Here is a 20,040-nt window from a genome sequence, read left to right as displayed (position 1 = left end):
TGGCCAACACTAAACTATAAATATATTACGTGTACAGGCATTTAAGGCCGTGTTTACGCAACAATGCTCGCGGGTGAAAACAACAAAATATTTGATCCGATATGCCTTTCGTTTAGACGGCAATGGCGTTTTTGGGGCTTAAAAACGCAAAAAGTGAAACCACCCTCCAGAGTGGAAATCTTAAAAACGCTCCACTGTCGCGTTCCCGTCTAAAGGGTAAAAACGCAAAAGTCGGCGTTCACTTCTGATGTTTCAACACCAGCCTCTATTGTTGTGGTGGCTGGCGACCCACCCTATATTTCATTACAGAAATCAAAATATAGAGTGATTACTCGCCCATGGCCACTCCGCCGTTGGGTATCCACAGCCTGCCTATACTTGGTCCGGATGGCTTACAGCTTTGATGATATCTGACTTTTACAGATAGCGACTTTCTTGTGTGGATATGAGGTCCCTCCAGGTACAGTAGACCGCTGAAGAAATTCGGTCCATATGTCTATATATTTTGACTGGCAGGACTCCCAGTTGTGTCAGCCCTGTTGTGCCTTTGTAATCTAAGGTTGTTTGGAGCAATAACTCGTCTGTCCAGACAAAATTGTCAGCTTTTGTTGTTCGCTTTGCCATGTTTTGGTTTCGCACTGCTAAAGAGAGAAGTAGAAGGAAGGTTCTACGCAGGCGTGCGGACTTGGTGGTGTTGTGTGGCAGTGCTTCACACTACCACCTAGCCGCCTGGTGTGTATACTACATCGAATTTCACACACTTTTGTGTCACCATATGCACGCAGATTTCCCCACCCAAAACTCTCGTCTAAACGCGGAATAAAAAGTGAGAACGTAACGCCACTTTTGCGTTTTCTCTTCAGATCGCTTCTGTCTAAACATAGCCTAAGGCTGTGCGCCTACATAGAACCTTCCTTCTACTTCTCTCCTTAGTAGCGCGAAACCAAAACATGTCTTGTCTGGAAAGACGAGGAGGTGGAGTTGCATGTTTGCCTGATGATGACCGGCACAGTCGACCGTGATAAGCCACAGCACAGCACCCACGGGAGCACTACCCGTTTTTATCCTTTAGATGGTAACGCTACGGTGGAGCGTTTTTAAGATTTCCACTCTGGAGGGTGGTTTCACTTTTTTGCATTTTTAAGCCCCAAAAACGCCGTCGCCGTATAAACGAAAGGCACATCCGATAAAATATTTTTTCGTTTTCACCCGCGAGCGTCATCGTGTAAACAGGGCCTAAGAGTGCAGGTGTTGATGATATTCTCCTTTAATTAGAGGGACAAACTGATCAAGTGCAGACTTCTCTCTCTAACTAATTATGTAATGAGGTCTTTCAGGTGTGCTGCTCTATGAGCTAACAAGCTAATAACCTGCAGCTGTTCTGCTGCACTCTGGCTTTAATATCAGCTCACAGTTTTCTCACATCTCTCATGAGGTCAAAGTCCAAGATTTTTGAATGTTCAAGCGGATGTTTCTCGAATACAGCCGGCAGCGTTCTGCTAACAACTGCAGCTCAAAAGAAAGAGTTAAGCTTCCGTTTTCCTCTTTGCTTTCAAACACAAAGATCACGCTGACATGATGGATGGCATAAATACAGTACGGAAAGTGTTACAGCACAAAAACAAATCATCCCTCACAGAGGAGTACATTCATTCATTCACGTGTGTAGACAATTTCAATTGTAAAATTACAAATGTTATTGATGCCATTGCTCCCATTAAGGTAAAAACTTACTCTGATAAGAAAAAATCTCCATGGAGAAACGCCATACTGGTAAGAACAGAAAAAAGAGAGTGTCGAAAAGCAGGTGGCGAAAAACTAATCTCCAGGTCCACTACAACTCCTATAAAGAGAGACTTCGCATTTATAATTTGGAACTGAGGAATGCAAGGCGGTCCTTCTTCTCGGACATTATTACCAAAAACAATAATAATTCACATGCTTTGTTTGCTACTGTCGATAGGTTAACAAACCCTCCAATACCAGTAGCATCTGAACTTTTATCCACCAAGGCCTGCAATGATTTTGCCACCTTCTTCAAAGACAAAATTCAGAAAAACAATCAATCAGTACTTCCATATCGAGTACAGGGTATGTGTTGTCAAAGTGTCCAGGCAAAATAAATTCCAATATGACCCAATTTCACCACCCAATATCAAACCTTCCATTTTTGAGTAAAATCATTGAAAAAAACGGTTTCTCAACAACTCAACCTTTTCTTGTCACTAAACAACAGTTTTGATGCCTTCCAGTCGGGTTTTCGACCACATCACAGCACTGAGACAGCAGTCTTTAATGACATCCACTTAAACACAGATAGTGGCAAAATTTCAGTCTTAGTGTTACTTGATCTCAGTGCTGCATTTGATACGGTCGACCATGACATATTACTAGACCGATTGGAAAACTGGGTTGGCATTTCTGGCTCAGTACTAAAGTGGTTTGAGTCTTATTTAAAGAATAGGGACTACTTTGTGTATATAGGGAATTATACATCTGAGCATACAAATATGACGTGCGGAGTTCCCCAAGGCTCCGTTCTGGGGCCTCTTCTATTTAACATCTACATGCTTCCACTGGCTCAAATTATGGAAAACAATAAAATAAGTTACCATAGTTTTGCGGATGACACACAAATGTATATAACCTTATCACCAGGGGACTATAGTCCAATACAACAACTGACTAAGTGCATTGAACAAATTAACGACTGGATGTGCCAGAATTTTCTTAAATGAAACAACGAAAAAACTGAGGTGGTTGTTTTTGGAGCAAAAGTGGAACGATTAAAAGTCAGCACTCAGCTTCAAACGACAATGTTAAAAACAACAGACAAAGCCAGAAATCTTGGTGTAGTCATGGACTCAGACCTGAATTTTAACAGCCACATTAAGACAATTACAAAGTCAGCCTATTACCACCTTAAAAATATATCAAGGGTTAAAGGACTTATGTCTCAGCAGGATTTGGAAAAACTTGTCCATGCTTTTATCTTCAGTAGACTTGACTACTGTAACAGTGTCTTTACAGGTCTCCCTAAAAAATCAATCAGACAGCTGCAGCTGATTCAGAACGCTGCTGCTCGAGTCCTCACTAAGACCAAGAAAGTGGATCACATCACTCCAGTTCTGAAGTCTCTACACTGGCTTCCAGTGCCTCAAAGAATTGATTTCAAAATACTTTTGCTGGTTTATAAATCACTAAACGGTTTAGGGCCAAAATACATTTCTGATCTGCTGCTACACTATGACCCACCCAGACCTCTCAGGTTGTCTGGGACAGGTCTACTTGTTGTCCCCAGAGTCAGAACTAAACAGGGGGAAGCAGCATTCAGTTTTTACACTCCACATATCTGGAACAAACTCCCAGAAAACTGCAGGTCCGCAGCAACTCTCAGTTCTTTTAAATCAAAGCTAAAAACCTATCTTTTTGATGTTTTCTTTCTTTAAATAACTGTTCATTTGTTATACTGAAGTTGCACTGATGACACTGTATGACATTCTATAACTGCCCTTTAATGTTTAATTTCTTATACTGCACTGTCAATTTTATTCTTATCTTTTATGTTTTAATCTGCTTTAATAAAAAAAAAAAAAGTTTTTTTTATCGTTTTCTAACTGCTCTTAAATGTTTTATGTAAAGCACTTTGAATTGCCCTGTTGCTGAAATGTGCTATACAAATAAAGCTGCCTTGCCTTGCGTGTGTGTGTGTGTGTGTGTGTGTGTGTGTGTGTGTGTGTGTGTGTGTGTGTGTGTGTGTGTGTGCTGCAACTCAAACTAAACCAAGTAAATCTAATCCAGCAGCCCATTTCACATCTAACTGATCCACAGCCTCAAGCTTTTTGTTTCACTTTCATTGCAAAATGAATGTGAGCAACATGTGAGGCTCTGCTCATATAGCCTGCTGCTGTGTGATGGAGGACTAACGTGGATTTTTTCACATCTGCTCAGAGTTAAAGTCTTCGATCAGTGGACGACAACATCTCTGAGGCAGAGAGAGTCACGTTTAGGAGACGAGACAGACTGGAAGCGGTTTCTGGTGGAACAGCAGAAACAGCTGGACTACAGTCTAAATTTATAGAGTATGTCCTTACTAATGGACTCAGGGCCCTATTTTAACAATCTAAGTGCACAGTGTGAAGCGCCTGACGCAGGTGCATTTAGGGCGTGTCCAAATCCACTTTTGCTAGTTTGACGGCGGAAAAAAGGGTCCGTGCGCCAGGCGCATGGTTCAAAGGGGGTTGTACTTAGTGTCTTCATTAATTCATAGGTGTGTTTTGGGCGTAACATGCAATAAACCAATCAGAGTGTCATCTCCCATTCCCTTTAAAAGCCAGGTGCGTTTGTACCTTGGCACATTGCTATTATGATGGCGGATTTGCACCCTAATATTTTTATTTTTAATCTTCTGCATGATTGTGTGCTGCTGCCCGTCCCTGTGTGTGTAACAAGCATAGTGTGCGCACACTGTGCATAAGCCTAGGCACATTTAACTAAATTGCTGTTAAAATAACAATGAAATGCGCGATCAGTTTCCGCTGCCTCAAGATTAGCAATTAGCAATACGCCAAGAATGCACCTGAACACACCTCCCTGTATGACCAGCACGCCCATGGACCACAGATGGGCGCAGGTGCATTTTCTAAACAACGCGGGCGCTGGACAGGAAATTGACAACTGCGTCGGTCTTAAACTAGCAAAGACACTTGCGTCGGGCTTTGCGCTGCGCCGGGTGCAAGATAGGGCCCTCACAGTCAAATATCACTTCAGACAAGTATGTTTGTATGCTACTAAATCATTTTTCATTAATTTTTCATAAATTTTTTATAATACCACTTTCACACCGATGGCTCAATCAGGGTTATACCCAGGTCGACTGTGTGTTTCAATGGGGTAACCCTCCTCAATCTACTCGGCTTCACGACCCAGGTAGCAAGGTGGGTTTGATCAGGGTAGACTAGTCGATTTCAATGTGAACTGGGCAAGTCGCTAACAGCCAGGGTGGGACAAATGATGTGATTGGTTGGAAATGACAGTGAGGCGGTCGTCACAGGTCCCCGCACAAAAACAAAACATACATTTTGTCTCACTGGGCTTTATGCTGGGTTTTCAGCATATACTGTATAAAACTAGGATGTTCACAGGCCGCTTCAAAATTAGCAGAGCGGAGCGTTTCAATTAATTTCCGAACAGTTCGCTGACAGCGAGGGCCCGGCTGTTCACTAGTCTGCCTTTTGCGGAACGGTAGCGGTGTTTAACAGGCAAAACTGCCTGTAAAACCCTAGCGTTAGAAACGTAAACTTATCTCGCCACTACCGCTCTTAAGACCTCTTTACGGTCGCCGTTCCCGACCTGTCACGTGACAATGTGACGTAGATCTTGCTGGCGCGCCAGGATTTGAAGTGCGTGACCAGAGTTCGTGTACCACTCTATTTTTTTTTCAGTGGCGCACGTCAAGGAGAAACAGGAAGCCAGGACTCTCAGAGTGACTGCAAGTCTCTCTTGTAAACTTACTGGGTTAAGATGAGTTCTTTTATGGTGAATGAAGGGCTTGATCCGACCAAGTAGGTCATTGAATCGTTGTGCAGACATTCTGAAGTATTCAAAGTGCTTCTCTTCATCTATCATCCTCATTTGTTTCACGAGGATATTTAACTCACCATATTTATGTCTTGTGTTATTCAAAGGACGAACATTCCACCTTCTTTTTCTGCAAGCAGGCTCAAAAGCAGCTGTTCTTCCTCATCCATTGACTCCAATATCATCTTAGCCACTGTTGACATTAACGTCAATGCTGCTGCCAGTTCTGCCATTGTTTAACTTTTTCTTCTTCTTCTAGTCCGTAGAAATAGCAAAGTCGGTAGCCTTTCCTTAGTTGCGCCACCTCTGTTCAGGAGAAGACTGCAACTAGTGTCGCGCCCACCACGCGCTAGTATAAATAGTTACAGCGCTCCCATGATGTCACACTGTGGCGCGACAGGTCGGGAATGGCGAGTATACTGAACGCTTTACTCCCTCTCTCTTACAAGAGACTCCCGTCTGCAAACTACAGCTCAGTGCGGCTGCTGGGGAGCGTGAATCTCTCTCTTTTTCCTCTCTGTCTTTTTAAAAAAATGAGTCTTGAAGCCGACAGGAAAGCCCAACTATATTTTGGACTGGAGTATGATAGCTGTTCACTGAATATGACGTGTAAAGCCCCGCCCATTTCTAGCACTTAAGCTAATTGTTATGCATTGCTCCCAGGTTGACCCAGGTGATCTCTGAATTGTCATGACCATGTAGACTGGCTTGGTTTGAATTTCCAAAAGGAGGGTTGAACGGTACCGGTAGCTGGTGTGAAAGAGGTATAAGTGCGACATCCTTATACTGTACAAAAGTTGCAGGGAAGTGGTCGAGAAGCATGGTTGAACAAAGCTCATGACTATTTGGATGAAATCCAGATGAGATTTAAGACACTTTAAATTACACACACATTTTGATTGATTGCAATCCATCTTGGTCCATGTAATTTGAATTTGATTGAAAGGATAGCCCCTTGAGATTTTCGAGGGAGTCCTATAAACACAAATACATGTCCGCACTGTATCAGTTTAATTATAACTATGTAACAGTTCCCTAACCCTATATACCAAGTTGTGTATGTGCCTCTACCTCACTTAACCTCAAGCAGAGCGTTGTCAGATCATAACACAGATTTATGTTCAAACGATGGTTTCCATCCGTTTTGGAAGGATGTATAGTGGATCTACACCAGCATGAGATCAGAAAACACTTTCTTGTGTCCTGCTGGGCTTTTCAAAGTGAGTTATTTTATCCTTTAATTTGGAGTTTAAAAACAAGAAATGATCAACTCCTTTTCATCGGAATCCATGATTCAGCCTCCATGTGATCCACTGTTCTAGCCTTTTCCACTACATTACAATTAAGGTTAGGATGTCTAGATTATGGGTCATTGAATCCTCACAAAGATAATAAGAGCCATGTCTACAGCAGCTTTGACTTTATTCAAGACCAATAATCATCCTCAAACTGCCTGTATCTGACTTACCACCTAATTATTAATTATTATGTTCTGTTTATGACTGTTCAAGTTTATTTTTTTCTCAGTGTAACTTTAAAGCTTGAGTTGCTGTAAAAAAAGCAATTCTTTATTAAATGCACCACCAGCAAACTCGCCTTAGCCAAGTATAACAGTTATTTTTTATATTTATTTGATTTTGAAGAGCCTTTAAGTGCTTTTTTATTCAGATTTCTCAAGCAGGAAACACCCCAGATGTTCAGCGTGATGAACAGTCTCAGTAGCATTGCAGATGTTTCACTCGTTCTTGCTAATTATGTGTTGTCGTGTTGTTCTAGCCAGCTGCTGCGGTGTCTGTTAGCAGGTTTGTTGGCGGTCACATTACTCTCTCTTTCCTCGCTGTGATTGGTTGTTCAGAGCTTCTTCCACCAGAGGACAAAGAGCCTGAACCAGGTCAGACAGGCTTCTGGGTCAGGATGGATATTAGCATGTCAATGGAGAACCAGAACACACACACACACACACACACACACACACACACACACACACACAAAACACACAGACAGAAAAACACAGACACACACTGACATACACATAGGCATACACACTGTATAGTTTTATTTCAGAATGTAAAACCTTGATTAACTCATGTAGCAGAAAGGTTTAAAGAAAAGAAATTAAGGCAATGACCAATACAAAGGTGTTTTTGTTCTAGGCTCGGTTAGCAAGCAGCTGACTGGCGTACATACTGTACATACCATCAAACGACATTCTTTTCTTTCACTCAACACCAGATGTGCATTTGTGTTACAACAAAAACCTCAGTCAGTCAGAACAGCATCAAAATAAAACACAGTTTAAGTCACTGAAATCACTCCGCACCAAAACTTCCCAACCTGGACAGGATATTATTCCAGTCTTGTAAACACACAGGTGAACAAATGGAGCTGTGTCACGTTGTGCGTCACATGCATAACCTAAACTTAACTTAGTAGTTATGTTGCCTTGACCCATTGACTGTAAATATTAATGGACAAAGCATCCGGTTCGGCGAAGTGCTGGAAATGCGGAAGTGCCTTAAACCTGCATTCTATCTGTACTCCAGCAGGGGGCGACACGTGCAGTTGCAAAAGGAGGTCGGTTTCTGTAGAAGTCTATGAGAAAGTGACCCACTTCTCACTTGATTTATCACCTCACTAAACATTTTCATAAAGAGTTGATGCTCTCAATCGCCTTAACCTAACCAAACTGCAACTGTTCCACAACGTTAATGAGATTAGAGGGTAGGACCTACATCGTCGTATGGCTTGGAGGACATCTTTCAAAAATAAACAGTTAAGTCACTGAAATCACTCCACACCAAAACTCCCGACCTGCTGACTGACAGGATATTTTTCCAGTCTTGTAAACACACAGGTGAACTACATACAGGGTAAGAAATGTGTTGCTTACAGAGCGTTTTAGAGGAGACTGTCTTTCCCTGAAAAACGTCCACATAAGTTGTTTGTTCAGGCAGCAATTAAGACCTATATTTACATTTATAGTGGCTCCGCTCTAGTGGCCAAAATTAAGGTGATGATATATAAAAGTGCCAAATTCCCTTGTTACAAGGCAGGTTTGGGAAATGTGTGGGTCAAACAAACAGAACTTTCACCCAGGCCGGGGTTGTGTCCCATATGAAAATACGGTGTGAGTAATTTTTTTGACAAACAGAGCTGTGTCACGTTCTGCATAACATGCGTAACCAGAAGTGAAGTAACATCTGAACTTAAAGGACAAATCCGGCGCAAAATGAACCTAGGGGTTAATAACACATGTGTACTGAGTCGACCTTTCTCTGGGATATGTTTTCATGCTAATCGAATGTGACCAGTTTTAGGGCAAACCGCTAATTAGCTTATAAAGCTAGTCGTCGGGGAACGGGTAAAGTAAAAAGAAATCGCTATTTCTATACCACTAACTAGACTCAAAATAGCACCACACATAATGAGGGTCCATACATGTAAACCGAAGCATTGAGAACTTTGTAAGTGTACAGACAGTTTATTAAAAAGACAGTACCGTTCACGTATACATGCGGGCGCCATCTTGGGAAAACAGTCATGACCAGTCGAACGACGTAGCCGTGCAATCAGTAACATAGCTCAAACACGGAGTTCGCCGTTCGACTGGTCATGACTATTTTCCCAAAATGTCGCCCGCCTGTTTACGTGAACGGTACGATCTTTATAAACAATTGTTTTAATAAACTGTCTGTACACTTACAAAGTTCTCAATGCTTCAGAATACATGTAGGGACCCTCATTATGTGTGGTGCTATTTTGAGCCTTGTCAGTGGTATAGAAATAGAGATTTCTTTTTACTTTACCCATGCCCTGAGGACTAGCGTTATAAGCTAATTAGCGGTTTGCGCTAAAACTGGTCACATTCGATTAGCATGAAAACAAATCCCGGAGAACGGTCGACTCAGTACCCATGTGTTATTAACCCCTAGGTTCATTTTGCGCCACATTTGTCCTTTAACTACAGTAGTTTTGATGCCTTAGCATAACCAAGTCTTTTGTGTCTGAGCCTAACCAAACTGTGACCGTTTCACAACGTTAACGTCCGACGTGTAACCATTATGTTATAAACCGCAACCATTACATTCTCTGGTTTAGATATGAGGGCAGAAAACGCTCCTGCAGATCGCATTAGAGAGTAGGAATAAACAACCTAAATTGTTGTATGGTTTGAAGGATTTATAGCAAAATAAAAAAAAAAGTTGTCACTAAAAATCACTCTTAAAAAAAAAAAATCACAATATTGTTCCAGTCTTTTAAGTCTTGTAAGTACACGCAGAGGAAGTAATTTGTTGCTGGCAGAGCATTTTACAGTCCTAGGTGTGTCTGTGACTTACCTGCGTACGACCAGTCGATGTCTTCTGAGAACTTGCGTTGGTTCCTGTATGCATATCCTCCAGCTGCAAGAGAGACAAAGAGACGGTCATTAAAATCATTTCTATGGTGCATTAATTATTATCTGTTAAAGCATATGCTGTCTGTATATTTAAATTCATTTCTCTGCTGAATCAACCCCGTTCGCAGTGAGACAAATGTGCTTTTAAATTCCTGAGCAGACAGATTTATTAGTAGGTTGGACCTTAATGGGTTTTATAGTTTAGCTGTTAGTGTATTATTACTGGTTTGATTTGCTTTCCTGCCCGACATCAGGTCTCCACTGAGGTTTTATTGAGCAGCTGCCAAACAAAACCAAAAACATTACCGCATACGTTTCGACTATCCGGCAGCTGAAAACAGTCACAGGCTCTGTTCCACTGAAACAACAAAACACAACGCTGCAGTGGATCAGTGAGTCACTCCCAACTATATAAGTGACCTCGTTTATCATGTTTTTATTTATTTGGTTTGCTTTCTATAATCCCCCTTCCTAAGATAAGATAAGATTGTGTAAGAGATAAGAGATCTTATGCATGCATTAGCCACATCAATAAAGGCTTTTTAATATTTTGTGCCTTGGTTTTCATGCTGTTCTGATACATACACATATACTGTATAATATCTGCTGTTTAGGAAATACAACACAACATTCCTTTAAATTCAGTTTATAAGTTACTAGTTTTAAGAATGGGACAGGGCAAATTAATATACACTTTAAAAGTGGCATACTGTAGTTTTGTCATGTTGTTATGTATTTGGTTTGCTTTTTATTAAACCTACCTTCCTGATTTTAAATCCCAAACGCTGGTAGAACAGATTGTGTATGAATAGTTTCCGTGGTGTTTTATTGCTCTGAAAATCAGAGACACCTTCCTCCTCACCTTAGTTCCCTAAATGTCATATCTATTCACTAACCCGTCTTAGTCATTGTCTACTTCTCAAACTCTGCTATCACGTGGACAGTGCCTGAATTGGTCCAAAACCGATGCCAGTACTAGGATATATTTATATTCATACGTATATCTTGTTGGAATTAACTCATATAATCGACTATTTGATGATTCAATCAAAGGAACCTGATTCGACTGCAAATCTCACAGACGAACCGTCACAGTGACTGAAAATGTTCATTCAATTGGGGCTATATGCTGAATGCCAGATATTACAACACAGGACTCTCACCCAGGAGGCTGGGGTTCGTGTCCTGTTCTTGTCCCGTGTTTCACTTACAACATACATCTTTTAACCCCACCCATGATCGTTTCATAACTATAACGGAGTGGTTTTACACTGCACGTTAAACTTTTTTGCCAAGGGGTCCTGACTACGCCCCCAGGAAGTGCGCCACGCTTTGAACCAAATTACGGGATGCCCTCTGGCCCAAAAATGACTTGTCTGACTATCCGAATCTGATCCATTCAGTCCGATAACATTTGGAAAGTCTAGAAGAGCTGCACTATTAAATAATGTAATGCCCATTCAAGTTAGTGTAGCGCTAAACCGAAATTAGACGACTCGGCCGGCACAGGTCTCTAGTGTGCCTGCACTATGGGAGGAACAGTGCGGAAGCAGCGCAGATCATCTGGGTAATGTTTGGCTCCATGAAGGCCTCACGCGTCACTGAGCAACTGTCATAAGAATGAACAGGGCTCCGCCTCGAACGCTGTATCCAGTTCTTATTATACATCCATGGTCCTGACCAAGCGCCAGTATTTGACGAGTTGAAAATGAGAATGTGTGGCCCCAGCTGGACTGGAACCAGGGACGTTGTGGTTCATGGTCAGCGCCTTAACCCATAAGTCACCAGGGTGTCCCACAGAAGGGGATCTTTAGGGGCGCATTTACCTGCCCTAACAGGTGTTCCAACCTGCCACATCATGTAGACTCTGCCTTTCTTGACTATATTAAGATATTTTGGCTCAAAACGACCAAACAACAAAACTTTGGTGAGCAAGCAGCCAAAACTCACAGACGCTGCGGCCATTTTTCCACACAATCTACGAGAGCGAGGCCTTGTCGCCAGCATACAGCTCCCTCATCAACCTCACTACCATACAACCTTCCTCTCGACCTTGCTGACTGACTCGGTTCCCTCCAACTCTCAGTAGGGTACATAATGAGATCCTGTGCACTGTGATGTCAGGAGGTGAGTCATTAACTCGAGCGGCTGTCCAGGCATCTGTCACGTTAATGAAGGGAAGTCGCCGCCCCGAGGGGCCGTTAGAGAACAACACCTCATTACCATAACAGAGCACCCAGACCCTGACTGAGAAACAAAGAGCAGAGGTCACATGACACGGAGAGGATATAAGGTGACGTGATGAGGTGTGTGTTTACAAGCAGCCACAATACTGAGAAAAATTACGGGAATTCATTGATGGAATGTTCTCCAAGGGGAAAAACATGCACTTATATTTTATTACAATAGGTTTCTTACTCATAAACCCTTATGCTTTAGGGTCCTGTGCAGTAATTGATTGGATTACGTTCTAACAAAGTGCACTGGACTTTTCTTCTTCTTTCTTCAGGCATCACATCACACTGGCTGTAAGCGCTACCTAAGGGTATAAGTTTTTTTTTTCAAATTTACCAGCACCTTTCTATGAGAAGCTGCCAAGTTTAGTCAAATTCCCTTTGTTCCAGTGAAGGGAAATCTTAAAAGAGTACTTCACTGATTTATCTTTGCACTTCTATTACACTGTCAGACTCCCAATGGACAGTTTAAAACCACAAGGATCGAAATCGATGCAGCAGAACTAAAAATATTTCCCATTATATTCTTCCCACCGTTCTTCTGTCTTGACAAAAACCTGGCGCCTACGTTACCCATAATGCAACTGGACTGCGGACACTGCAGTTCCGGAAGTGAAAATCCCATTTATTTTTTCCATAAGGTTTTTGATTATCAGCTATAATGTCGAAACCATCTGACATGAGCTCTGCGGTTGCAGACTGATCTCATGAATTGGCGTATCTATGACACGCCAATTTGTATGCCATTATTGGCGTGTTATCAAGATGCTATTTGGCTTCCATTGACTTACATTACCTTGTGATTGTGTGTGAATTGACGCCGTAGCGAGTAGTATGAAAGGCCGAAAATCCGCATAGGGAGGTTGGTTGGTGTGGAGGATGGGTCAAACAACACAGGACTTTCACCCAGGAAACCGGGGATTGTGTCCCGTGTGTGACGTTTCCTTTCCACGTTTGTTGTTTTCCTAAACCCAACCCGCGTGTGATGTTTCTTTAACCCAACCGTAGCCTCGCGATAACACGCCACGTGGCTTTAGAAAGTGGCGTGTATATTTACTCTGTGCCGTTGCAGACTGCCGTCCGCTGCATACAGCGTAGACATACACACGGATAGCTCAAAATGCGTACAAATAACAAAAAGTGACGTGTATGTTTACGCAAAGTCATGATGTCATGTTGGCGGTTGTGAAACTTTCTGCTCATGTAGAAGCTAGAAGTCCATATGTAATCAAAGAAAAAATTTTACATTTGTGATGTCAAGGAGAAGTACTACACTACCCACAATCCTAAATGTAACAGCAACTTTTGATGGTTAAGCTGGCTGTTACTATAGAAACATTTGCCGCATCCACAAATTCGCTAACGAATGCTGCCACTGAAGTCTATGATGGTCTCTGTACACAGTCTTGTACCTTTGCCTTTTTTCAGTTTTCAAAATGTTTTTTTGCACCGAATCTAAAGCTTTATGGCTACGATTCATTTCATAGCTTGTAGGCTTGATTCCCGGCTTACAACTCTTTATATAAGCATTTAACGAAACGTCAATGGAGATATTGAATGGGGGAAATCATAAATAAAAAATAAAAAAAACCTTTAGTGCTACAGCATGATCTTTGATTTGATGTTTTGGACACTTCATCTTCCAGCTATCAACAGTTTGTCCATCTCTTTCCTGTTTCAACATGACAATATCCCCCCGCACAAAGTCAGCTCCATAAATAATTGGGTTTTCCAGTTTGTTTTGAAAGAACTTGATGGTTCTGCACAGAGCTCAACCCCATCCAACACTTTTAGGATGAACTGGAACACTGACTAAAAGCCAGACCTTATTGATGCTTGTGTGGCTGAATGGGAGCAAATCCCTGCAGCCATGTCCCAAAACCTGGTGGAAGGCCTGTCCACATACATACAGAGCAGCAGCAAAAGCAGCAACAAGGGTGATGATCAGCGTAGAAAGCAAGGTTATAATCGTTAACGAAAACGAACGAAATAACAAAAACTAGGTGGGAAAAAACATTGTCAACTGAAATAAAAATAAAAACGAGGCATTACAAAAAAACGATAACTAAACTAAAACTGTAATGTCTGTTTGCAAAACTAACTAAAATAAAATGATCGAGTAAATGTCCTTAGTTTTCGTCTTTGTCGATGTCTTTCATAGAGCAAATAACGTTATATCTTTCTGACCATGACATTTCCCGTAGACGTGTATAGTTTCCGACTGGGAACCCAGAAATTCCGACATTCCACGTCAAATTAAACACAACATAGTCCGTGCCCGTCGCCTGGCAGCAGAGCGGTACCGAAAGTTGGAAGAAAGCGGCAGAGTCCTATTTGATTATGACTGTGTCAGATAAAGTGCCTTGCAGTGGAAGGTGGTAAAATATGTGGACAATTTATTACAGGGAAAAATCCCACTAATTTGAAAGTACATTTGAGAAGCGCACACAAGCTAGGAGGCTAACCTAGCTTACCTTAACAAAGTAAAGGAGAACGCAAAGCCCCCTTACCCCGAAACAGAAGCTAACCCTGGTAACGTTACAGGCGTGGATGTATGGATACAGGGCCAAGCAGCATGACAGAGACAACAGCAGAACAGAACACTATAGAAGGGCTTTCACCGGCGACCCGATAGCTGCTGGTTAGTACATACGCAGGAACACCAAAAGCGGGAGGAAGTGTGACTTTCACCCAGAAAATGCGTGTTCGTGTTCCGGGAGTACTACTTAAAGCCCATGTTGCAGGTTAACCACCACTGTTGATTAATGGGTACATAAAGCACTCAACATATGTATATCATTGTTAAAAATGTCTCCAAATAGTGTTAAAGGCCAGTTTTTGTCGTTTTTGGTATTATTGGGTTTTTTAACGCAATTCGGTGATGACGTCACGTTGGGGAGACGTGCCTCAGCCTAGTACTAGAACTATGGTGACAGACTGGGTTTTCTAGTGACAGTGATCATGTCGTTAGTTCAGATAAGTACCGGTAAACTTATCTAGATCTAGAAATAGAAGGCATCATGCTAGCTATGGGCTAACTTGACAGTCAGTCCCACCTGTGAAATCCCCCGACGTTGTAAACACAGTTTCAATTAGCTACTATCTCCAGTAACAACATATTTGCCTAGTGTTTATTTATTACTTGGATGGGGGTGCTGTTCGGCTTTTCACAAGTTTAGACAGCTAGCTAACGCTACGCCAACGTTTTGCTAACGTTAGTGCAACAGCGTTGCAAATATTACGACTGCCTTTGAAGTTTCCTGTATCTGCGTCCACGTTGTCAACTTAACACATGTGGCGTTAGTGCTCCTTTTGTACCATAATTGTATTGAATGAAATGTTAAGCTTCGCTCCTACGAGATGGGTGGATTTTTATTACGTTACACACAAAGCTAACTGGCTATAGTTAGCCTGTGCGTGTGCTAGCAGAATTAGCTAACGTTGCATAGCCAGCCAGCAGCTTCGGCAGTAGTTTCGGCGAGCTAACCACAGCAGCTAACACATCCACAAGCGTCTCTATTTCAAACATCACTGCAGGTTGACTGCTTTTAGCAGCAGAGGTTGATTGTGGGCGACAATACTGTCGTGGTTAGCTCACCGAAACTACTGCCGATTGCCGAAGTTGCTGGCTGGTTACGCAATGTTAGCTAATTCCGCTAGCATACATACAGGCTAACTATAGCCAGTTAGCTTTGTATGTAACAAAAACCCACCCATTTCGTAGGAGCGAAGCTTAACATTTCATTCAATACAATTATGGTACAAAAGCAGCACTAACGCAACATCTCTTATGTTGACAGCGTGGATGCAGATATAGGAAAATCCGAAGGCGTCGGTGTAGCTAGCTGTCTAAACTTGTGAAAAGCCGAACAGTATCCCCGTCCAAGCTGTGTTTCACTTTCCCTCCAATATTATTATACACATAATAAAGACACATGGACTCGGTCGAGACCAAAAGCTATATTTTGCAACACCAGTGGCACAGACCGAGACCATAAACAGTGAACGGAGACGGGGCTTTCGTCTGTCGTCTCCCCAACGTGACGTAATGCAATGCATTGTGGGGGAAAAGAGAATCATTGCAAACCGCTGTAAAATAGTACTACTTTTTCGTATTTTATTCCGTTTTGTGATATCCATTGTATTTGATGTTGCTGGGTAACAGTATAAATGGGCTTTAAGGGGACCTATATTTAAATCCAAACCACAATCTTTTTTGGTGCCTAAACTCAACTGTTGTCACGGCATGAGACTTTTGTCTCAACTGCAACGGCAGCTGAAATGACCGGCCCCTCTTTGGTGACTTGGTTTTGTCTGCTGTAAAGATCGCAAAACCTAACACTGTCATCTGATTGGTCGCCACGTGACAGGCTGGAAGTCGGTGTAATTTCATAGGATATCGTACGAATTGTTGCGCATACGTTTTTGTACAATATCATACGAACCTGTTCGTGAGAATGCGTTGCCGCAATACACCACAAATATCTTAAATCTTCTACATGAACCAAAATGCAGTCAGTAGGGCTGGGCAATATATTGATATTATATTGACATCAATATATGAGACTAGATCTCGTCTTAAATTTTGGATATCGTAATATCGTGATATGATACAAGTGGTCTTTTCCTGGTTTTAGAGGCTGCATTATAGGACAGTGATGTCATTTTCTGAACTTACTATTCTAGCTAACTTACTAGCTTTTCTATTAATTTGCCTTTACCCACTTAGTCATTGTATCCACATTATTGGTGATTATTTATCAAAAATCTCATTGTGTCAGTATTTTGTGAAAGCATCAATAGTCACACTACAATATCGCCACAATATCGACATTGAGGTATTTTGTCAAAAATATCGTGATATTAGATTTTTTCCAAATCGGCCAGCTCTAGTAGTTAGTGTTACAAACTTCCAACCAAGAAATCCCTCTCGCAGAGTTCAGAGCCTCCTTTCCAAAATTAAATTTCATGTTTGTGGTGGGTTCAGCATTAGTGTGCAGTAAATTAGGAGATGAGGTCTCCTGCTGTGTGGTGTTTAGTCCCTCTGAGCTCCGAATGATAGCAGGGTCTAATCCAGGATTACATGTTTGACAGTCTGCAGAGGGAAGAGGTGGCCCGCAGGGCGGCACCTTCATACAGGAAGCAAAGTTCCCTTGTGAAGCAGGTGTTTTCCTGGCAGGCTGCCAGTAATCTGACTGCTCTAAAACCAGAGTAGCTGCATCATTAGATTAAGTGTTTATGAGTAAAGAGGAGATCACAATCACTTTGAAAGTTTGGATCAGATTGGGCTTGAAAACTTCCTGCAGGGTGGATTTTACTGCAGAGGGAGCAGATGGAACGGCTTTCTACATGGTTCAAATCAATATTTTCCAACTAAGAAATAACACAATATGGCCTGTACTGGAGGTAGAATACATCATATTTGTGTTGAACTGCATGTGCAAGTTTAGTACGGTGCCAAAACAAACAATCCTGAAATTTCAACCATTAGAGATTGAAGGTCAGATAATATAGATTATTTAGACTGAAGATATGATCAAAAGCTCCAGAACGGCTATTAAATGGACCTAAAAGGTGAGATTAACTCTAACCATGATGTTCCTCACAATGTTTCATACTTATTTTGGAGATTTCAAATAAAATGTCCTTTATTGATTTGCAATTTCGTAATAGAATCATGTGGATCACAGGATCACACAATGATTCAAATGCCTGTTATACTGTGTTTGTTCTAATGTTTATGCTTATATTCTTATATTGTGTCTTTTAATGTGAAGTTCTTTGAGTTTACGTGTAATGCAAGGTGTTTTATAAATAAATTGCTATTGCCAACATAGCAGGACCCTGTTTCCCAAAAGCGTCTAAAAGCAAAGATGATCTAGTCCTGCTCTAGGTCTTATTGGCTGAGATATTGTGCAGGAGCTGTGTCGGTGGATCTGACTACTAATTCAGTAGTAAAATAATACAAACTGCACTGGCACTATATACAGTATACATGTGAAGGATGTTACAATCAATACCTGCACATAATGGTGCTACTTCCCATCCCAACTTTGTGTTAAAAGTTAGTTTTTGTCTTATATTATGTGTGAGTGGGTTTTAACTAGTCTATATCTACGACGTTTTACTTCCGGGATTGTTCAGGTGCCAACTGAAATTCCGCCAATTGCCCCTCTTTTCGGTCGGATGTCCGTCACCTTCCTCTTTGTTTGTATTGGCGTTCTAAACTCTGGTGGATTTGTGAGGACTATGGTTAACTGCTCCTCAGATCTCTGCAGGATAAATCCAGACAGCTAGCTAGAATAGTTTTCTGTTGCACGACTAGAAAAACTTTTGAACGTACACATGTTCCACCAAAACAAGTTCCTTCCCAAGGCCATTTTGCAGAAGCGCTGTTGCTTTGCCCAGCACTTAGGCCGCCCAAGACGATTGTGATTGGTTTAAAGACATGCCAATAAACCAGAGCATGTTTTACTCCCATCCCGGAGTGCTGTGTGGACTAGCCAGACCCTCCTCCTCCGCAGCGCTGTGGAGGAAGGTCTGGCAAAGCGAGACTAGGTTTAAACTGATTTACCTGGAAAGAACCAGATCTTGTGTATCTAGTGTAACTAGATCTTGTGTGATCTAGTGTACCCCCAGGGGGTCTCACTAGATCTGCCTGTGAGACTCAGAGAAAAGACTAAATATGCAGAATGTTTTCTCTGAACTAAGAAACCAAAGCTCGTCTTGTTCTTCTAGTAGAACACCACGGGACGGTCCAGTCATCCTTTTTATTTCAGTTAAAGTGTAGAACGTTTAATCCCTGAATCTAAAGAGGGTTGAAATGTAGAAAACATGACTGAAATCCAGCAGAGAGGAATACTCTACACTGAATTTTTCTGAGGATTAAAATAGTGACAGAGCAACAAAGTGGAACTCCTGATGAGGCAAAAACTCACTCCCTGCCTCCTTCCCATGAATCACTGTATGACCATACATAGGGAATGAATGTGATTTACGGCAACACATTCCAGCTGTGCTGCAGCTCCTGGCGGCCGGCCGTTTCCTTCAAAAGGCAGCAATAAAGAAACAATTAGGAAGAAGTGACATTGTTTCTCTTGTCCTGATGTTTCTGGCTCTAGTGGCATTATTCACTTGGCCGCTTTCACTTAATCACCGACCTCCAACAGTCGGGCTGTGGCGGGGTCACTGCCCCTAGTTTAAAAGGTCAGAGGTGAGAAGTTCAAGTAACAAGAAGCAGCTTTCATGCAATGAGGATGTTTTTAGCCTACATCCTCTCCATCTGTCCAACACTTTGGTCCAGAGACCAATATCTCAACTCCTACTGGAAGGACTATTTATGGTTAGGATCTGCAATGGATGTTTACTGATGATTTTGATGACATCCTGGCCTTTTTTCTGGCACCATCATCCAGACAAAATGTCCTCTTTCACACAAAATACAGAGCTTTTAAAGGATTGGCATGAAAGCGATGCAAACTTTTATTACAGACATTAATATGATGGTCTCCAAAGTGGCTGAATAGATTTGTATCATTCAAACAGCATTGGAAACGTCTATCTCCCTTCGTTTTTTCGTAATTTGAACTGCGAAGATGTAACCTGACAAGCCAGACCCACATCAAGATGTTGGGTCTGGGAACTCACCATTGGCAGGGCTCAATCCGAGGGGCGGGATAAACGGTTGTCTTTCAAATTCCCTCTGCACGCAATAGGATAGCGCTACAACCAACCAGAGCAACGCTAGTTGATAGATTAAACTTTTGCCGTATCCGGTCGGCAAAACTCCGAACACATCTTCCTTTTTTAAGAATGACTTCAGTGCCGTTC

General features: G+C 41.9%; 1 protein-coding gene across 1 annotated transcript in view; it reads right to left on the bottom strand.

Moving 5' to 3' along the window:
• The window catches only part of ptprz1a (protein tyrosine phosphatase receptor type Z1a), a 139,395-nt gene that overhangs the window by 83,046 nt on the left and 36,309 nt on the right, over window positions 1–20,040 (bottom strand). Inside the window, exon 2 of the mRNA XM_078256437.1 lies at window positions 9,918–9,980. Within this exon, the coding sequence (XP_078112563.1) occupies window positions 9,918–9,980 (63 nt within the window). The remainder of the gene's footprint in view (window positions 1–9,917; window positions 9,981–20,040) is intronic.

This window comes from Sander vitreus, chromosome 8, assembly GCF_031162955.1.
Source record: "Sander vitreus isolate 19-12246 chromosome 8, sanVit1, whole genome shotgun sequence".
Classification (NCBI taxonomy): Eukaryota; Metazoa; Chordata; class Actinopteri; order Perciformes; family Percidae; genus Sander; species Sander vitreus.
Note: the sequence above shows the minus strand (reverse complement) of the source record. Positions and strands in the feature narration are given on the sequence as shown.